General features: G+C 48.0%; 1 protein-coding gene across 1 annotated transcript in view; it reads right to left on the bottom strand.

The window, feature by feature from the left end:
- Positions 1-20836, bottom strand: part of PKD1 (polycystin 1, transient receptor potential channel interacting) — a 143752-nt gene that overhangs the window by 63925 nt on the left and 58991 nt on the right. The window contains exons 2-10 of the mRNA XM_084641518.1: positions 19310-19381; positions 17256-17327; positions 15223-15392; positions 12275-12943; positions 11281-11464; positions 5821-6035; positions 3231-3346; positions 3020-3146; positions 470-744 (exon numbers count right to left, since the gene is read on the bottom strand). Of these exons, the coding sequence (XP_084497644.1) occupies positions 470-744; positions 3020-3146; positions 3231-3346; positions 5821-6035; positions 11281-11464; positions 12275-12943; positions 15223-15392; positions 17256-17327; positions 19310-19381 (1900 nt within the window). The remainder of the gene's footprint in view (positions 1-469; positions 745-3019; positions 3147-3230; positions 3347-5820; positions 6036-11280; positions 11465-12274; positions 12944-15222; positions 15393-17255; positions 17328-19309; positions 19382-20836) is intronic.

Here is a 20836-nt window from a genome sequence, read left to right as displayed (position 1 = left end):
TACCATTGGATTTACAGCCAGGATAAAGACCACAGCAAATCCAATAGCTCAGGGAGCTTTCTTAAAATGCTATCCTCTTTGCTGATATGAATTGGATGTGCTGTAAACTGAGATAAACAGCAGTTTTAGTCTACAGTTCACCCTTCTTTTTAAATGCAATGAGCCTGGTCCTGTTAAAATCTTGCTCAAAACTTTGAAAACTGACCCTTCCATCCACTTTATTGTTGCAACAAATTACTGGGGGAGTGGTTAGAGGAAGGAAGTGGGAGTCACAGCTCCTGGGTTCTATTCCAGATTCTGCCACTTACCTGTTGTGTGATCATGAATAAATCACTTCACGTCTCTGTGCCTCAGTTTCCCCATCTGTAAAATGGGGATAGCACCTGCCACACAGGTTGGACCCAGAGTTCAGTACCCAAGGAAAAGAGCCCTGTCCACACATTGGTTATACCAGTTAATTTGCACTTACCAGATACTGAGCAGAGGTGTTAGCTGGTATAGTGAAGAGAAACTCTTTGAGGAGTTCATAGCTGAGCTGGCTTTCATTGTGCCAAGAAAGGGAGTTGGTACTATTGGTGATGGAATCATTGGCACATTCCACTGGGCTGCAGCAACTGCTTAGCGACAAACATGTGTTAGTCAAGTGACACCACTGGAAACCAGCAGGGCATTCAAGTAGTGTCCAGTTCCCAATATCCTGAGAAGTGCGTAATGGATATGTAGCGTTTTTTTCCTCCTTGTAACCTGGAAGGTGGGAGGAAAGAACAAATCTGATAGCTCAGGCACATACTTGTGTAGAATTAAATTAAGAATAAAATCCCCAAACACTCCAAATTCAAGGCTTTCTCACATTTTTCCATGAATTTGAAAAGTGAAAAATCTCAGTCAACTGCATGTGCTCTTTGGGCCAAAAATTGACCATGTTAGTGGAAAATTTCATTAAGATTGCACAGTTCAGAGGGAAATAATGGTCCCTTTTCCAATTTTAGAACTATTTCCAAGCAAAAGCAGACCCATTCTTTTAAGCAGAGCTGGCTTTGACGTTGAAAATGCATTGTTAGTTTTCACAAGTTAGCACTTAGACGTCAGAATATCAATTTTCCAATGTCAAAATATTTTTTTTCACAACTGTGGACTGTGTGACTGCATCAAACCCTCTTGTGGGAAAATTCATTCCCACAAAAATTGTGACTTTGGCACAGTTGCACTGAGACTCATGGAAAAGGCCTGTTAGACCATATTGTTCATCCCTCTTCAACCAAAATTATAAGTATGCCGTATTGTCGTGTTTCACAGTCAGGAAGAAATTTTCTCCCATTAACTTTTGGGACTAGATGGAGCACAATCCATCACAGTGTGACATTTTCTGCATTCTCAAGTAGAAAGAAATAATGCAGACAGAAGGTGAATTCATTTCCATCCAAGATCTGGTTAGTCTTCATACTTCATGACATGCGACAATTCCTTAAGGAAGCCTTTGGAATCTATTATAAGAAATATCATCCTACAGCTTCAGCCTTGGACCAGATGCAGACCTGGTGAAAGTCAGGGCAACTTCGGTGCAGTTTCCATAGTTACTGTATGAACTGGCTCTGCGGAATTCGCAGCATCTCTTTTCATGCCAGCAGCCACAGAGTAATTCCCCTACAAACTGCCCCAGCATTAAAGCACCTGGGCGCTACAGAGGAGTCTTGTCCAAAGAGTGCTGGCCATTTGTGAGGCAGACACAAGGAGAATGCGCAGAAAGGGGATTTGCACAGCACTCTAGGCCTTTCCCAATGCTGTTGTGTGTTTTGGTCTGGGAATCAGCTTTGTTTCCCTCTGGAGCTTACAAGAAGTGGTGCATTCTGAATAATCCAGTGAGCCACCTGGATATTAAAGAGGAAAGCAAATGGGCTTGTGCCACACCTGTTCCGGGGGTAGGTCCCGAAAGCTGCAGACTGTATGCTAATGACGTAATGCCCTGACTTATATAGTTGATGAATAGCCATTATCTCTTTTGCATAAATCCCCTTTTCTGTTCACCATCCAAAGATACTTCCTCTGTGACTCCTTCTCCACCACAAATCCTTCCTTGTTTTTCCCCACCTATCCCCTTCCTCTGACTGGTTCCATCTTCCCCATCGCTGTCCTGGTTCCACTCCCCCCTTGACTCCCCAGCTTCTCCTCACCTCTCCTCAAGTTTCCCCCTGCCCCTCCCAACATACACACTAACGCTAGACTCTCGGAGAAGAATATTCCCCACACAACCAGCCCATAGCCATAGAGTGTGTCTGTCTCTCCCTCACATTGCCCACTGCTCTATCCCTAGCTCTGTGTCATGTGGGTTGGGGGCTATCCTGGAGGCAGGATCTCTATGGTTAGAGTCCTGGAGGACTCCTGGGGGGTCTCCATAATTGAGAGCTTCAGTCCTCCAGGGATCTAACCATTGAGGCATGGTCTAGAGTGCCTCCTCTCATTCAATAGCGGGAGCCTCCCTTCCAGGACAGGAGGCTTGAGAGCTCTGGGGGCTTGGCCCATTTTTTGCTGCTCTGTGGTTTGGAGAGAAGGCCGGAGTGGCTCCATTGGTTGTTGAGTGAGGAGTGGGGAGGTTTCTCACTTAATGTCTACTTCAGAAACTCAGGTCCTAACCACCATGGGACCAGAGAGCGAGTGATGCCACCGGCATCCCAAAAGCAAAGAGGTGGGAAGTCGTAGCCATGGTGAGGGGAAGGGTCTTTGTTCTGTCAGTTTAATGCCAATGTCCAACACAGATTTTGCGGAACAGGCAACTGTGTTAAAGATTCAACCCTCCAATTGAAGGGCGAGAGCTCACAATACACATGCACTGAGATGCCCCCAGGACATCCCCCAGCAAAACCAGGGAAAATGAGACCTCACCTGAGACTTCTCAAGATTAAAAAAAATAACCATAAAGCCTCTCTCAGGCCTCCTTTCAAAAGAAGAGGAAAGGCCACAAACCCAGTGTGGGTCACCTTTAAAAGAACTTGGAGTCAGGGAAAGAGAGGAGATGTTGTACCTTCTCTGTGTGCTGGTCTGTGCACCTGAAACCTCACATGAATAGATCGCTGCAGTTCTTGAGTCACAAACTCAAGGGCTGTTAAAAATGCTTCCTGCTGAAACTCCAAACTGGGGAACACCATCATCTGGAAAACAAAACCCAAGGCCTTCACCTTGCTGCACTGTTCACGGAGCTCCCTCCATGGGGCTAGGATGTGAGCCCTTCTTACCTCCACAGTGTCCAATGGAGCCGGCAGCGATGCTTCTCTTGTCACGTATCTCACAGACCCGGGGGTGTCAAACGCAGGGTCACCCACGTAAAAGTTTTCGGCGTTCAAGAGAATTCCTGTTTTCAAGGGAAGCATTAGGCAAAGCCAGTGAGAGCCAGCAAGGCCTGTGTTTGTGCCTCGGCCCCGCTCGCACTAGATCACATCACGGATCGGAACGGTAACACCCATCACAGGGGGAATTACAAAATGGGTTTTGGACCAGTTCAAATCACATGATTCTCAGTTCTGGGGGAGAAGCAGCTGCGATTATGATTCAGTTACCTTTCTTTCCACGCTGTGGTTTTGATTCCCTTCCCAGCCTGTGTAATTAATGTTTGCACCGTTCCCAGCGCGATGACAGAGCCGCGCAACAATCAGCAGCTTCGGCTTCTGGGAATCCTGCAAACTCTGTCCATCTTCCTTCACACAGGATTCACGCCGCAAGGTTTGCGTTGAATTATTGGATATAAATACTGCCCCCAAAACGCCATGTAAAACTCAACTAAAGCCACCTGGTTTCCATCAAAATAACCTCACCTAGCTCAGGCTTGCTCATAACCAGGGCAGGCATTGAGGTACTGTATCAGTGAGCAGTCCCCCCATCTCTTTACTTTACACTTTATCTGAGTCCCCTCCCATCTTTATTCTCTTTCTTATTCCCAACATCCCCCTCTGTCTTCCACTCCCTCTCCCTGGGGTGAGGAATTTGTCTTCTAGCCAGTCTGCTTCTTACACCACCACCCCCATCGCACAGGCGGGAGGATGTCCTATGCTGCAGGAGGGTGGGGTCTTCTGCTAAGATGTCTTCTTCCCGCAGTGGACTCTCCGCTCAGAGTCACCCTGAAAGGTGGCACCTTAGGCGGCCAGGTGCCCAGCCTATGCCTGCAGCCAATGCACATTCCAGCTTTGGCATGGGGGGCACACCCAAAGCTTGTCCCTCACTCCCCAACATGTTCACGAACTTCAGGGAACCTGACCGTGGCTCTCCAAATGGAGGAACCATTTGCAGCTCTAGCAGACGGGTTGTACGGCGGGTGCAGGAAAGGAAGGCAGCCTCACTGCAGTGCCCACAAAGCTGGAGGCTCCAGGCGAGACAGGAGCTGAACCAGCCCTGAAGGCCCTGTGAGCTCAGAGAAGGTAACCCTGTGCATCCTGGCATTACTTTCCATCCCAGGCTGGGGTACAGATATACCACTGTCAGGGATGGGACAGAGGGTCCTCTGTGCTAGCAGATTTTTGGGATATTTCTAGATTAGGAAAGGAGGTTGAGGTTAGCTAACTCTGACTTTTTCCTAGTGTAGATGCAGCTTACCACCTTTTTAACTTCAATTTAGCTGGTCAAAGCTGACCCAGAAGCGTAGCTAATCCTCACTTAATCTCCACCTCTTTTCCTTATTCAGCTAACCCCTTAGGGTACGTCTACACTGCACAAAAAGCCTGCAGCAGCAAGTCTCAGAGTCAACTGACTCGGGCTGGGGCTGCGGGGTTCAAAATAGCAGTATAGACATAGGGGTTTGGGCTGGAGCCTGGGCTCTGAGGCCCTGCGAGCAGGGAGGGTCTCAAAGCCCGGGCTGCAGCTTGAGCCCAATTGTCTACACTGCTATTTTTAGCCCCGCAGCCTGAGTCCCGTGAGCCCGAGTCAGTTGACCCTGGCTCTGAGACGTGCTGCCGTGGTTCTTTTATTGCCATTTATGTGCAAACTGAAAGAAATATCCAATAAAATCATAGGAAATGCCTGTGTAAAATGCGCCCCCCCCCCTTGCCAGGCTGAGTCAGTTGGGGTGCTGCACAAGCAGTTAACATAGAAAAAGAACAAAGAATGAAAAAGACCATGGTACAGCCATGTTTTGTTCTGTCTTCCTCCCTAACTTCCCAGCAGTGAGAGGGAGTTTGTTGTGACATATGGGGACTAAACACTTCAAGAACCACTGCCTGAGAGCATGTTTCTCCAAGATATATTTTGTGTGTTTTATTAAGAATATGAGGCCATGTCTTTGGGCGATAACTTAGTATGTGCGTATTTTTAGAGAACATTTTAGACATTCGGGAAGGGTTAGCAGGCTGGGCTGCAGCTCCATCAATGTGCAAGTTTCCTGCTTCAAAACCCACAACAGAAACACCAATTTATGGCAAGTCAGTTGGCTATTCTCCTAGGGCTGCTAGTCGTGTCTGAATTACAAATTAATGAGTTGTCCTACTTACTAGGTCAGACTTGAAGTGAGCAATGACCTATTCTATGCACTCAGGCCTGGTATCTGTGCTTCCAAACTAGTGCACACTCAAATATTGTAGGTGGCAATAAAATAGGGCATTTGGTCCATTCTGCCCTCCTTCTGGGGACTCTACAGAACATGCTTTTATTTCCAGAGCATTTGTCAGAGGCTTGGAAATTCCCAACTTCCATCTAACAAAGATGACGATTAACCAGAAAAACAATGAGGCCCTTCCCTTTGGACTGACCGATGCCAGTAGTTGATGATAAATACATCCACCTCCAACCAGGACCCAGGTGTGGAAGGCCTGCTGAGAGCAGGGCAGCGGGAGAGCCCACCTTTTGGCTTGTACTCGCACACGTAGCTGTGCTTGGCCATGCACAGGTCGGTGTTACACTGGCCCGTCGGGCCCATCCGGACACAGTGGTCAGCGTTTGATGGATGGGGCTCTCCTGGCAGCCAGTTCTGACAGCTCTCCAGATTAAATCCTTCACCCCTCTGCTGAGCTCCAGCACTTGCAAAATCATTGAATCCAATCCAGACGTCAAGGCCCCTTCAAAACAATGCAAAAGAATGCCAGATTTTTCAGGAAATCACAAGTATTGAAAGGATTTGGGACAGACTTCATCCAGGGTTCTCAATGAAAATAATCATAACAACAACAGCTTCCATCCATGTGTCAGTCAATATTCAAAGAGCCCTTTAAATTACTAAATTATTGCGATACTCATTCTACTTCAAGGACCTGATCCTTGAAAGACAGTCTCCTAAGTATCAAACCATATTATGACCTGCTAATGAGTTAAAGCCATAGTCATAACTGCATTTAATTCATAAGGCAAGCTGCCGCATAAGGAGCTCAGATGCCATGGCGATGGGTGTGCTACCAGAGTCTGTCATATAATAATATAACAAAGCTGGGACCATGTAGAAACTTCACATGTGTCATTGAGCTGCACTAGGAACCTCCTGATGATGTCCAGAATAGAACGTGGGTTCTGTAGATAAAGGAGAATTTCCGTTATCTGTCAGCATCTTTTATAAACCTCGTGTTTCACCTATAGGAACTTCTCATTAAGAAAAGCTACTCCAGTATTCTCCATTAACACTAGAGTTGAGAATAGCATTGGTGCAGAGTTTAACACCATACTATGATAAATCCTGGCCCACGACTGGGGTTCCTCCGCACTACCAAAATATGTAATGATATATAGATTATGCATCATTGACGACTGAAACATAGCAATGTCTGGGGTAGAATACAAGAGCAGAGCAAAGCAATTTAGGATATGGAAGTGAAGAAGAATGTCCCATACAATGGAAACTGCCAGGATAATTTTAGGTCAATGGAATATAACTGCCCAATTTGGAATTTTGGCTGACTACCAGAGTTGGCTCTTGTGGAAAATCCTGTAGGATCTCCAGTGGTCGAAGGCACCCAGGAACTTCCACTTTACATCTCACCCAAAAGATAGTGCTCGTATGCTAAGGCATTTGTTCCATACTAACTCACAACAGAAAGCATCGCTCGTCGCCCCTTCCCTGCACCACCGTACCATCACCTCGAAGGTAGCCCCTCCAAATTGCATCCCTCACGGCTTCACTTTTGAAATCTGAGATGCTCACAAGGAAGTGCTTTGGAAAGAGCAGCCTAAGCAGATAATTGGTGTCTCTCCACCGCCAAGTCTGCCCCAGATGCCATGATTAAGGCTCCGTGTTTGTCACGGAGGTCGCGGTCGAGTAGCGGCCCTGGGGACAGCCACACTGGCCGCTGCTGGAGTGGCTCTGCAGCAGTCCCGGGGGCGGTGGGAGCAGCCACAGCTCAGTGGCTGGCCCCAGAGCTTCCCCTCATGGTGGCCAGAAGAGCCGCTGGCCCCCTGGGACTTCCCTCCCCCTCCCAAGCTGTGGCTGGATCGGCAGCAGGCCTCCGGGACTCCCCCTGCAGGGGGTGCTGTGGACTTGCCCCCCACAGTGTCCCGCTCACAGCGCCCCTCCCCCCATAAGATTCAATCAAGGGTCGTTATGGTCTAAGTCATGGACAGGTCATGGGCTGTGATTTTTTGTTTCTTGCCTGTGACCTGTCCATGACTTTTTCTAAAAATACCCATGATTAAATCATAGCCTTAGACATGATTAATGAGGTCATACTGAAAAACGACGATGAACATAATTGTTCTGTGAATCAGTAATTTTTATCACGAATCAGATTAAAAAACAAAGAATTGCTGTGCTTTGTTCCTGAAACACTGGAAGGGATTAAGGAGAGCGGGATGGGAAACAGCCTATTTGCTGTCATCAGTAAAATCCAATAGTTTTTTTCCTTTTCTAATTCCAGCTATGATCTAACTGCAGGTCATCAAAAAAAAAAAAAAAAAAAGAATGAAACAAACCAAGATTGGCTGGATTGTTCCCTTGCACCCTCCCTGGCTGGTAGGTCCAGTATCTCTAAATGAGGGTAAGTTTTCTCATTTGAAGTAGGAGCTGGATTGCACTTTCCTTATTACAGCAGTAGCATTTCTTGAGAACTAATGACCTGTCTTGGATCACCGGAGGGAGAGGAAAAGTTCCAGCATTTTGGAAGGGGAGAGTGCTTCATCCCGCACTGGTTGTAGGTGTTGGGGGTAAACTGGTTCACAGGGCCCTGGTTCTTGGTGGGGAGAACTGGTTCAGAGTGCACAGGCTCTGGGAAAGATCATCAAATGATGGTAGAGAGGAAGAGAAGAGAGTGACCGTAACTGCCATGCGGGCTAATGGGAAACAGATTTTTGCTTCTGTCATTTTCCCACAAGAAACCCTGGAAGTCACGCGTTCCAAAAAAACATAGCTTATACTTCATTTCTCTTTTATCGCCAGGGAAATCACATCCTGGAACCAGCTCATTCATGTTTATCTGAACAGATTAATAAATAAATAAATTAAGTAAAGAGAATAAGGGAGCCGGAGTGGAGAACAATGAGCTGCGGCAGCTGGGAAACAGCTTGGTCGGCTTGCTCCTTTCTAGATCCCATGATTTCATCGCCACTGCAGTCCATCAAAAGCCCTGCACGCAATGCGAAATAAATCAGTGCTCTGAGTGACCAGCTCCTAACCCTTCGGAAAGGATGGGCTCCTCTGACTTGGCCTTGCCGGGCGCACATGTTTGTAATCTCGGGATCAATCCCAGTGTGAAGGGAGCGAGACAAGAAAACAAGTTCAAGAGAAAGGCCGTTGGGCCCAGGACAGGCCTGTTCAAAGACTACATCACATGCAGCTGCTCCAATCTCGTGTGCTTTCTGGGACGTGTTTATTAAGAAGCCCCTGCCAACATCTGCATCTGCATGGAGCTGTCAGGCCCCTGGGAAGGTCTGAGCGCTTCCCCTTTAAGATGGCTGGTTGCAGAAAGGGCATTTGTGGGGTGGATTTCGTCAAAGGCTGACACGTTCCACGCTGCCTGTTTAGAAACCGCTGGCTGTGAGGTGGAACAGATGCTTTCAGAGCCCAGCACTTGGGGAAGTGGGCTGCTCTGTCTCAAAAGGGATAAGGGTCTCCAGCTGAGGCTGACACCAAGTGACTGGGCATGAGACTCAGCTGAGAGAGGCCAGGCTTACAGCACCACCTTTTCCTTTCTGTAGCGCCTAGCTCCTGTCACCAGGACCCCTGACGCAGCTTGCCAAACTGGACATGCAGAGCCCTGCTGCCGTGCCTGGGGTGGAGGGCAGTGCCAAAGGTAGGGGAGCTGGGAAATTTTAGCTAGAAACATAGTGCAAGCTTGGATCCTCACTAAAAGGACCCGAGTTCTCAAATGCCCATGGAATGCAGACAGGGTCTGGGGGTTACAAGGTCTCTTTCAAACAATTCATGTGCAATAAACCGGAATAAAATGCTTCTCTAGCGGGATTTAATTCCTGACAAACTCAGTCGTCATTCCAGGGTCACAGCCAGGGATGCTGCGGTACAGCTGTGCTCATTCCACTACCTTCCTTCTATTCAGTCAGTGACTCCCTTCCACCTTCACCCAGACATACACGTCCAGGGACCTCGGCATTCTCCTCATTGGATGCAGTAACCCTGATGCAGCTATATTCTGCCATCCCCAGACACCAAGCATACATGACCTGGGAGGCTGGGTTTCTGATGAATGGTTGCAGTAACCCTGACATATTGCACTGCTTCTCCCATCTTTAGATACTGCCCATCTTTAAAAAAGGGAAGAAGGAGAATCTGGGGAACTACAGACCGGTTAGCTTCACCTCAGTCCCTGGAAAAATCATGGAGCAGGTCCTCAAGGAATCCATTTTGAAGCACTTGGAGGAGAGGAAGGTGATCAGGAACAGTCAACATGGATTCACCAAGGCAAGTCATGCCTGACCAACCTGATTGCCTTCTATGATGCGATAACTGGCTCTGTGGATATGTGGAAAGTGGTGGATGTGATATATCTTGACTTTAGCAAACCTTTTGATACGGTCTCCCACAGTATTCTTGCCAGCAAGTTAAAAAAGTATGGATTGGATGAATGGACTATAAGATGGATAGAAAGCTGGCTAGATCGTCAGACTCAACGGGTAGTGATCAATGGCTTGATGTCTAGTTGGCAGCCGGTATCAAGCGGAGTGCCCCAGGGGTCGGTCCTGGGGCCGGTTTTATTCAACATCTTCATTAATGATCCAGAGGATGGCGTGGATTGCACCCTCAGCAAGTTCACAGATGACACTAAGCTGGGGGAAGAGGTAGATAAGCAGGAGGATAGGGATAGGGTCCATAGTGACCTAGACAAATTGGAGGATTGGGCCAAAAGAAATCTGATGAGGTTCAACAAGGACAAGTGCAGAGTCCTGCACTTAGGACGGAAGAATCCCATGCACCGCTACAGACTGGGGACTGACTGGCTAAGCGGCCATTCTGCAGAAAAGGACCTGGGGATTACAGTGGACGAGAAGCTGGATATGAGTCAGCAGTGTGCCCTCGTTGCCAAGAAGGCCAACGGCATATTGGGCTGTATTAGTTGGAGCTTTGCCAGCAGATCGAGGGTAGTGATTATTCCCCTCTATTCGGCACTGGTGAGGCCACACCTGGAGTGTTGTGTCCAGTTTTGGTCCCCCCACTACAGAAGGGATGTGGACAAATTGGAGAGAGTCCAGTGGAGGGGAAAGAAAATGATTAGGGGGTGGGGCATGTGACTTACGAGGAGAGGCTGAAGGAACTGGGGTTATTTAGTCTGCAGAATAGAAGAGTGAGGGGGGATTTGATAGCAGCCTTCGACTACCTGAAGGGGGGATCCAAAGAGGATGGAGCTCGGCTGTTCTCAGTGGTGGCAGATGACAGAACAAGGAGCAATGGTCTCAAGTTGCAGTGGGGAAGGTCTAGGTTGGCTATTAGGAAACACTATTTCACTAGGAGGGTGATGAAGCACTGGAATGGGTTACCTAGGGAGGTGGTGGAATTTCCGTCCTTAGATGTTTTTAAGGTCAGGCTTGACAAAGCCCTGGCTGGGATGATTTAGTTGGGGTTGGTCCTGCTTTGAGCAGGGGGTTGGACTAGATGACCTCCTGAGGTCCCTTCCAACCCTGATCTTCTATGATTCCCGGATCTTCTCTTACTCCAGGGAGTAAGGATGTGGAGCTAATCAGCAGAGCCAGCTATGCCCAGCCAACAGGTAAATTCACATTGGGGTCATAACACCCCTTTCTTTGTCTGCTGCCGATCCCTGCAGAGCACAGTTGCCCCTTGGACTGTGGGGTGCCATGAAAATGGCGTGAAGATGCACCAGGCGCCGACCCTGCCCATAGCAAATCCCAGCCGTTACTGCACTCACTAACCTGGTGACATGAGAGACCAAGAAACTCTTAATTTCAGGACTGCTCACAAAAGCCAGCTCTCCATCACCATGGACCTGGCAGTGCTGTTGGGCCTCCAGCCACTGGGCCTTCTCTACCACCAGTTGGTAGCAGTGATTGTTGCCAGGGAAGACCAGGCCATCTGACGGGCACATTGGGTGAATCACTGCATGAAAAAAAAGAAAAAGCCCCTGAGGTGGACACATGTTGGAAGGTGGATGCCCGACCCACCAGCGAGACCCCACAATGCAAGTGTGAGATATCAGCTTAGCACGTGTGACCATGTTCCCCTCTAGTGGCTGGCCTACATAGAGGATAAGGAACCTGCTAGAAGTACCAGCCCTTTGTCTTACTCCCTTAGCTCCAGCAACAGGGGCTTGTGCATTTGGTGCTGAGAGATGTGGGTTCTTACCCCATGGGTGGGCCGTAGTGAGTGGAGGTTGTTACATAATCTGGGGCATGTGAAAACATGACTAAGGCAGGAGGAATTTAGAGACAAGTGAATAAAGAGGAGGTAGGGAAGGATATGAGAAGTGACGAAAAGAAGCTTGAGGTGCTCAGATACTATAGTGTAGGTGGGCATGTCCGCACAAGGGTTCTCCAAGGCACACCTAGTGAGATTGACCAGATGACTAAAAAGGTGCTGGGGGAGTGGAAGAAACCCTGGGTACTGAGAATGCCTGCTCTATTTGGACAGAGTGGGCCTGGTTCTCCAGTGCCCTGTGTCTTGTGCACTCCTTTCCACCAGTGCAACGTGGGTGCAAAATGCCGCCAGAACATCTTACTCCAATTGGCAGTGAGGTATAAGTGCAAAAGATGCAGGGCAACGGTCACGGGGGCCCTTCACTCCCGGTGCTGGCAGGGCCTTGAAAGGAAGGAATTTTTGGAGGAACCAGTTCTCAGTGTAATTCTTCCCTCCACCCAGTCCAGCCCAACCCAGCTTCAGCAGGCACCTCATCAGCCAAACTCGACTCACCTTTGCCTGGCTCTTCATTCTCTGCAGTAATACTATACACAGCTGCTAGGCCAGTGCCGCCCCTATTCCTGATCTGTAGGTCCAGGCTTTCGTTCGTCCTGACCAGGGTAGGACACTGCAGGTCTATCAGCTCTGGGGGAGCCACCACCTCGACGTCTGTCTGCACAGAGGTGACCCTGGCGCCCACGGAGAGGGTGACGGTGACGTTGTAATGCCCGGGCAAGGCATACTGATGGAGCACTGCATTTTCGGTAGTGTTGAGAAGCCCGGATCGGTCCCCGAAGTCCCACTGTAAAGTGCTGGCAGCAACTGGAATACTGACGTTGAAGGCCACCATGTGGTGAAGGCCATGGGGGCGGCGGGGACCTGTGAAAGAGGCGTGCAGCCGTGCTGGGAAGACAGAGCGGACGAAGGAAGGGCCGCCGCAGGACCACCTAGCAGAGTCCTCAGTGCAAAACGGCAAACAACCGGAGGAAGAATTTGGTTCAAGGACCTCACCGCACAGACACTGCTCCTGGTCGCCGAAGCCGCCGTATTCCTGGGCGTCAGCATAGCAGAGGGCACTGCAGGTCTCCTCGCTGAGGTTTGCGGAAAGAACGGACGAGAAGAGGATGACTGAATCGGCTGCCCCTGTGGTGTTGTCCGTCAAGCATGCTATGTAAGGCGCTCCTAGAGGGGAAAGAACAGAGAAGCCTGTTGAAAACCAACCACGCTAGGCCATAACTCATTAGAACCCTCAGTTAGACACCACACCTCTGCAAATGGACTTCCCCCAGGCCGTGAGCTGCAGGAAGACTACACAGCAGAGGGTTTCTATTCTGAGCATTTCCTGTTGCAGTCTTGCTTGGGAACCCTTTAATCCATCCGTGGCGTTTGCCAATCCCTTTGTAGCGGTGACGACAAGAATATCCAGCCATCAGCACAGATTTATGGAGCAGCAAGGCACAGTAAATAAAGAGTACCGTAGAGAACGTTCCACTCCCACAGAGTACGAAGCTGATCTGATCCTGAGTCCCTGCTTAGGAGTGAGTGCGGCTAGCACATGGGAGGTGGGTTCTCTTCCTAGTTCTGCCACCAATTCTCTGCAGGGCCTGGTGTCATTCACTTAACTTCACTGGTATCTGAGCAATAAGCCCACACCCAAACCCAGCCAAGCAGAGGTGCGTGCATACAGGCACCCCAATGGGGTAGTATATGGGTAAAGCTTCTGATTCCCTAGCCCATGCCAGACTTGTGCTGTGGATAAGCAGAGGATATCACCCTACAGGCACATGGGTACACACACACACCAAACACAGACACACGCATCAGATCCCACTCCCAGGGCAGTAACTTATTTACTTGTGTTCCCCAACTCTTGACCTGCCCAAGTGGGGTGGGGGTTTTTCCCTGCCACAGACACACACTGATTTTGCAGCGTACACAGCCTCAGCCCAGCTGGGATTTCCTTGCCTCGCGTCCAATTCTGCCCACGCAACTGAGGCATGTTTACTGGTCTGTTTCTGACTGTTGCTACAACATAGCTCCCAAAACATCTCAACACTGCTGTCCTCGTGTCGGTTTCCCATAACGATCCCATCTGCCTGCCCTGGTCTCGCTGAAACCCCAGTACAGTCGTTGAGCCAGGCTACCTATTAAGAAATGCATGGGAAAAGACTCTTGTTATGATTATAGATGCTTGGAAAGTACCTTTTTTAAAAATACCAGCCCAATTACATCCCAGGGGCCACATGTGATCAGCAATAACCATTAATAACTGCCAGTATTTCCCAAAGAGAGACAAGGTGACTTTATTGGCCCAAATTCTGTTGGTGAGAGAAACAAGCTTTCCAGGCACCCAGAGCTCTGCTATTACCTCACCCACCTTGTCTCTCCAATATCCTGAGACCAACACAGCTACAACTACAAGGGTATTTCCCAAACCCATTCTGTTCTATACAAGTTCTTCTTCTGCCCTCTTCACCCCCGAATCTGAGCACCTGCCAGTCCTGGCTCCTTATGGTAGGAAGTTCCACTATGCCTGAGGAGCAGAGGTGTTGGCTATAGAATCATAAGACTGGAAGGGACCTCGAGAGGTCATCTAGTCCGGTCCCTACACTCATGGCAGGACTTCTTCTTTGGGACACCTTAGAGGACAGTTTATTGTCCAGATTAAGGCCTTAATTCAGCAGAGCGCTTACGCAGTTGCTTACGCAGTCCATTCTTACTCAGCATGTGCTGACGTCTCATTGACTTCAAAGGGATTTCAACTCGTTAAGCACGTGCTTACTTGCTTTGATGAATTGGGGCCTAAGGAAAAAGAACACAGAGGCCACCATCTGGTAGTTGCTTTGGTGGCCTGTGGGTAATGAGTTTACTGGTCTCAGCCCTATTCTCAGTGAATGGGGACTCAGTTAATAAAGTCACCAGCATGGCAAGCACTGATCTCTGATCTGCGCAGAGAAGCGGAGATAAAAAGAAAGGTGAAATGCAGTGCATATCTAGGCAAAAAACGTCTTGTGTATACAGTGCTGGGGAAAGGCACTGGCTGCTGGGAGAATGAAGCCCTCTCTTTGTCCACACCACAGGTGTGGCATGGGCAACCGGAGCACAAGATTCCCCCTCACTGCTGCACCAATGTTCCTCTAAGGTAGCTTGGAGGAACCTCCTCTAGGGGTGAAAAGATAGCAGCTTCCTGGCCCATCCAATCCTTAGCCTCTCTGCTGAGACAGACAACAGAGGAGCTCCATTACTGATATGGATTCCAGTCTACCAGGACCTTATCTGAGGTTCACCAAGGAGCCATCAGATGAGAATGACTTGCCCCTGCTACGGAGTGGGCTAGATGAGAACCAGCTGAGATGACTCGAGGGATGGAAGAGTCCTTAGAGGAGTGTCAGTCTCTTTGATCTCAATTTTTCCACTAGATTTACCTTTACCATAAATCATAGCCCATCCCCCTTCCTTACCACAAGTAACATTGGTGAATGAAACATTGAAAAGAGGAAGGTTTGCCACTTCCGGAGGCTGGGCGCATTTAGTATCCAACAGCCGACTAACGTTAACTTTTCTTTCTTCCACCCAGCGGGGGAGCCAGGAAAGTTTGCAGTCACAAAGAAATGGATTCAGACTTAAGTTTCTGGAACAGACAGAGTAGAGAAAGATTATGCATTAACTTGACAATGGGAACCACCCAATAAGTGTTAATTACACCATCATAAAAATCCCCCTGTTCCCATCTGCACCACTCCAAGGAAACGTCTCATAAGACTCGCTAGGGGAGTTAATGAATAGAGAATCAAGCAATAATTAACATGATTTTTCTAAAGGCTAGAATTAGGCAAGTACTGCAAGCACTTTCTTCTCACAATACAAATAATTGTTGCAATTAGAAGTAAATTACAGCCATAATCCTATATTCAAAATAGTCTGCCATCTAACATCAGTTGGTTGCAGCACCAACCTCTGTAGCTAAGGGAGATTTTTTACAGTGTCATTAAAAAACATCTACGAGAATCAAATTGATCTATCAAAAAAGAAATGCAAACCCAGTGGCAGTTTTGTCACGTGGCGGTTTAATGAAAAGATGGAATCGTTAACTGCAGGTGTGTTTGGCCGGAATTACAGCCTTTGGCAGTCAGCGGCAAAAAGGGCAGAGGTGGGACAATGTTTGCACAACCAACGGTAGTCATGCTGCCCGCAGCGTTTGAACCCAGTTCTCCTGCATTGAAAGCACAAGCCTCTATTGCTTGAGCTAAAGAATTAAATCCCCTGGCTGGTACCTGTAGCAAATGTACTGATCTCTCAACCTGCGGCACGGCCACTGGAAGAAGACAAAGACCAACATGCTCCTAGTGAGGGTTTTATGTATGTAAAAGCTAGCTAGTCATGCCGCTGTTCTTTAATCTCGCTCCAGCTATTATGGCAGCAGGTCTTGCGGGCCCCAGTCCCACTGCAGGACTCTTCTAGACAGCATTACTATTACTGTCAACAATGGTCCTAATGCTCTGTAGGAGGGAAGCTGCAGAACTGGAAGTGATTCTTGCTCATTTGCACGTTCCTCTTGAAGAGTACACTGGGAAAAGGTGCATGGGAGTTCTACTCTTCTTGTCTGTTTCAATTATTTCAAGTGAGGGAGGCTGTAACTGTGTCAGTTTCACCTTTGGAGTTTATTCCTTTCAGGTAAACATTTTCGAAAGCATTTTCAAAAGGTGCCTAAACGGCAGTTCCCTGAGTCCCAGGTCAGTGCCCCTGCCCCACAGTAGGAAGTCAAGCAGAGATTTAGCCTTGCCACTCCCGGAGTCATGCGCTCTGAAAATGCTAAAGTGAGTAAAACACTTGTGCTCTTGCAAACTCCCTGAGGGCTCGTCTACCCTGCCCCCGGGGAGGGCGGGGGTGAGAACAGCGCTGCCCACCAAAGTGCTGCCGTGTAACTTCCCCACGTGGATGCTGCAGGTGCAAACGAAAAGGTTCCTAGTTGGTGTTAACATCGTCCTCTTGAAACACAACCACATTCACGTGAACTAGGAACCTTTTCGTTAGCGCCCCAGCATCCACACGGGGGAGTTACAGCATCCACATGGGGGAGCAGCGCTTCAGTGCGCACAGCTGTTCACAACTTCCCAGACCGAACTGCGGGGCAGTGTAGACGTAGCCTCAGGGTACGTCTACACCACAACTGTGGCGGTCAGTCTGACGGACATACCGAGCTAGCTTTGAACTAGCTACCTTGAATAATGAGAGCAGTGAAGCCATAACGGTATGGGGTGTAGGACCCTGGGTATGTGTTCAAGCAGCTAACCCATGCTGCTGTCGCTTCACTGCTATTCATCCTGGAGCTAGGTAAATCAAAGCTTCCTCGAGTACGTCTACACGCAGACACACCTCTGATTGCAGCGTAGACAGACCCTAAGTGAGCTGAGACTCAGCAGGAGCCGGGGAAGGGAATTCTGAAAACAAGAGCCATATTCAGAGAGCTGAAGATTAAGGAACAAGAACTTACATGTAACTTAAATTAAATAAATTATCAAATATTCCATCTTCTAACGTAGAAATCATGTTGTGGCTTATATCTCTGTAACACAGGGAAAATGGGAAAGAAAAGTTTAATAAGCATTCATAATTATAAAAATAATTTTCTGCCATTCTTACAGGGTGAAAATCCAACCCTGAGCTTCGGATAGCTGGGGCCCCGGCTCTAGGACTTTTCATTTCAAAGGGCACGCTACATACAAAGGTACAGTCATTAATGGCCAAGTACTAAGTCCTCCCTTCAACCCACCTTCTCTTTCTGGTTCTAGGAGCCAACAGAGCCTCAGGAGTGAAGAAGTCAGTCAACCAGATGTTAAAAGGTGTTGGCCCTTACGGGCCCTAGGCAGCACATCTGTTAAGGGGACGTGGCCTCTTTAAGGCTGAGTTTTTGGGAGAGGCAGTCTATAGCTGGAGCACAGGTCTCAGTCAGGTCATGTGACTTCAGCAGGGGAACCAGACCTGCTATAAAAGAGGCAACCAGCTGCCAGTAGGAGAGAGCTCGGAGTTGGGGTATGGTTGTTGGAGGCAGGGGCGGGGAAGGCTCTGCTTCCCGTGTACGGTAGCTGTGCAAGGGGCTTTGGAGGGAGTGCGGGGAGAGGCCTGAGGCAGGGCTGCCCACACAGGCTCTGAAGCAGCCCACAGGAAATAGGGATGCAGATGGGTGAAATTGGAAGCAATGCACTAGTGAGAACCTTGGGGCTGGAGCCTGAGGGAAAGGGAGTGACAAGGGCCCCCTCCCCTTCCAACACACACACACTCCCACACCCTTTGCTGGTCCTGAGACAGGGGTGCAGGGCTGCTAGCCGCAGTTCCTAAGAGGGGAGCTGTGTGAGCCTTGCACCAAGGGCTGAAGGACTCGCTGAGCCTGTGATGGGGCTAAAGTGCTACTGAGTCCAGAGGGGGCTGTGAGCCAGGGCTTGTTTTGGCTCTTTCTGGAGGCCTTTAGCTTTTCAGTGGAGCACTAGGAGGGCCTGTGGAGGATCCCTGGGCAAGAGGGGAAACCGAGGCACAGAGCATCAGTTGATGGGACAAGGCAAGCTGACCATCTTGTCCTAGGCCTTTCTTTGGTCCAATGAGACCTCTCTGTTTCCTTATCGTGGGTCTATTTCTTGTTATTTTTCTATGCGGACTTTGTGCAGCTGAAAGGAGCTGGCTTGGCATCCTAGAGACTGAAGCCTGTCTTCACCCAAAGACCAGGTTCGGCACAGGCCTCACCAGCTCATCTCAGCTATGCTCTGGGAGGAACCCCACTTCTAGGAGCAAAAGGGGAGCTCCTATTCCATGGGCTGCTCCACCCTGGTCTTTCTCCTGGGGCTGCCAAATTGGCTTTTTTGGACCTACCTCCTAGCAGGGACTGGACTGAGAGACACCAGCGCTTTCTCTTTTGCCAGTGAAAAGCCACCAGCTCATAACAACTCTGTTACTTTTGACCTAAGCAGCATTCAAACCAGGGAGCTCGCTAACAAGCCACAGTTGTCTCCCTCGCCACGCGGTCTTCGTGACATCAGTGGATAGGACAACTTGGAAGAAGAAGGCAGCTGGACTTTTCAGAACAGTCTAAGGGCACTAGGTGCCCAAGACCAAGAAATTCAGCGGGATTTGGGCACCAAGTTCTAAAACGCTTTACCAACATGCTGAGATACCACTATCCCCAGGGCTAGTCCTTTATTATGTCCCCATTTACAATACTTGACCATTCTACCATCGATGAGCCTGGTCATTGGGTTGAATCAAATTGTATCCGAACTCTTGAATGCCAGGAGAGTTCATCAGTAATTCACTAGATCATAAGTTAAATGCACTGTGCAAATATTCTGTACTGGACAAATTAGGCTTGCATCAAACAGCCAAAAAGGGGCTTTTGATGCATCTGAGCCCTGGGCATAGGGGATATAGGGCCAGGAAGATCAGAGCAAGTGTTATGGAACAAGGGTAGCTTGCCAGACACCAAAAGGGATTTTTACATAATTGCTCAAATATGCCTTAAATTTGCCATAAGACTACAAAGGGGTAACATGTACTCACAGTTCTTCCAGGGAAGTCAGATGTTCAAAAGCCTGAACATCTAAAATGGTGATCTTGTTATTGGAAAGATCCCTAGAGAAAGAGAACAGTGCAATGCAGCTTATTATCATGCAAATTCATTGTGTCTGTCTTCCACCATCAAGGCTTAGAAAAGACAGTCTCCAAACTCCATCCAGATTCCAGACAGAAAGTAAGTTCTTGGTGTATTAAAACGGAACAATCCTCCCAGCCAAAAATAACACCTTTCCCAGCTATAAAGCATCCGCTGCTCCAAGCTTTGCATTATGTGTCGATATGAATTAGGCCTATCACTACACAGAAAAATACCCCCATAACATTTTTAAAGTAAAATAATTACAGGCATGACAAATTTATTACTAATTCTGAGGCACCAGTTTGAAACCCAAGTCTAAAATATGCCTCATAAAGAAATTACTTTAAGGAATAATTTTGACAAAGTAGTTATTGAGTTAGACATAGAATTTTCTGTGGAACCTTCATGTAGTGGTGCCGGTGCCAAAGAACGGATAACTAATGACAGGAGTGACGCATTCAACTTCAGTACAAACGTCTTTTTTCTTTTTTAATGACTGCAGAACTTAGAAGAGGAGAAATAAGAAAATATTTTTTGTTAAAGTAAATTCAGGGGCCGTACTATAAACTCTATGAACTCTATGAACTCTATATAAAGGAACACTGGGGAAATAACCATTTTAAACCCTTCCCTGTCTTACTAATAACCTGCACCTTATTCAAACTGGAACTGTTTCCACCCTCCCATTCACTTTATACTATTTATACTGTTCAATTTATGTCCTTTGTTTCACTGTCCTACCTAAGTGACATTTAAAAGTAAATAAACTAGTCAGTTTCCATTTCAGTTCCTGATGAGTCTCATTTCTTACACCCTCACCCAGTGCTGCTAGGGAACTGCACCAGCAAGAAAAAGGTTAAGCAAAAAAAAGAAGAGAATCTTTGCAATTACGCTCTAAAAAATTAGCAAAAAACCCCTTACTCTCTCCTGCCATCTATCTCCACCCCCTGACAATTTACTATTTATATTAGGTTTTGCAACACAGGACAAAACCTAAATTGGGAGCCTAAAATACTTGACTGTGGCCCTTTAATATACTAATATAATACCAATAACATAGATAGCTGTCTAACAGTAAATACAATGGTTCTCCTAGCTGTTTGAATGCAGAACCAGCTACACCAGCAGGTTGAAAAGGGGATTGGAATAGGCACAATGGGCTGATCCTTTCAGGTGTCATGCACTTCCCTGACAGGTCTAGGCAGTTCTCCTAAGTTCTCCTCAGTTCCAGAGGTGACAGATAAAGAATAAAAATCAGAGCCTCTTTTTTTATATGCTGAATTCTTTCCTAGAGTATTCCTTGCAATTTCCCTTTGCTGCCTCATCTCCGATTTCATTCGGCAAGGTCTAATCCTCGGGATGGATCATTCACCTGACACCTAAATTCGGTCTATATTTTTTTAACCAAACACACAAGGTAAATCACAATCCAA

This window comes from Lepidochelys olivacea (genome assembly GCF_965140295.1).
Source record: "Lepidochelys olivacea isolate rLepOli2 genome assembly, chromosome: 10".
NCBI classification, from domain to species: domain Eukaryota; kingdom Metazoa; phylum Chordata; order Testudines; family Cheloniidae; genus Lepidochelys; species Lepidochelys olivacea.
This window is presented reverse-complemented; position numbering and strand designations above follow the sequence as displayed.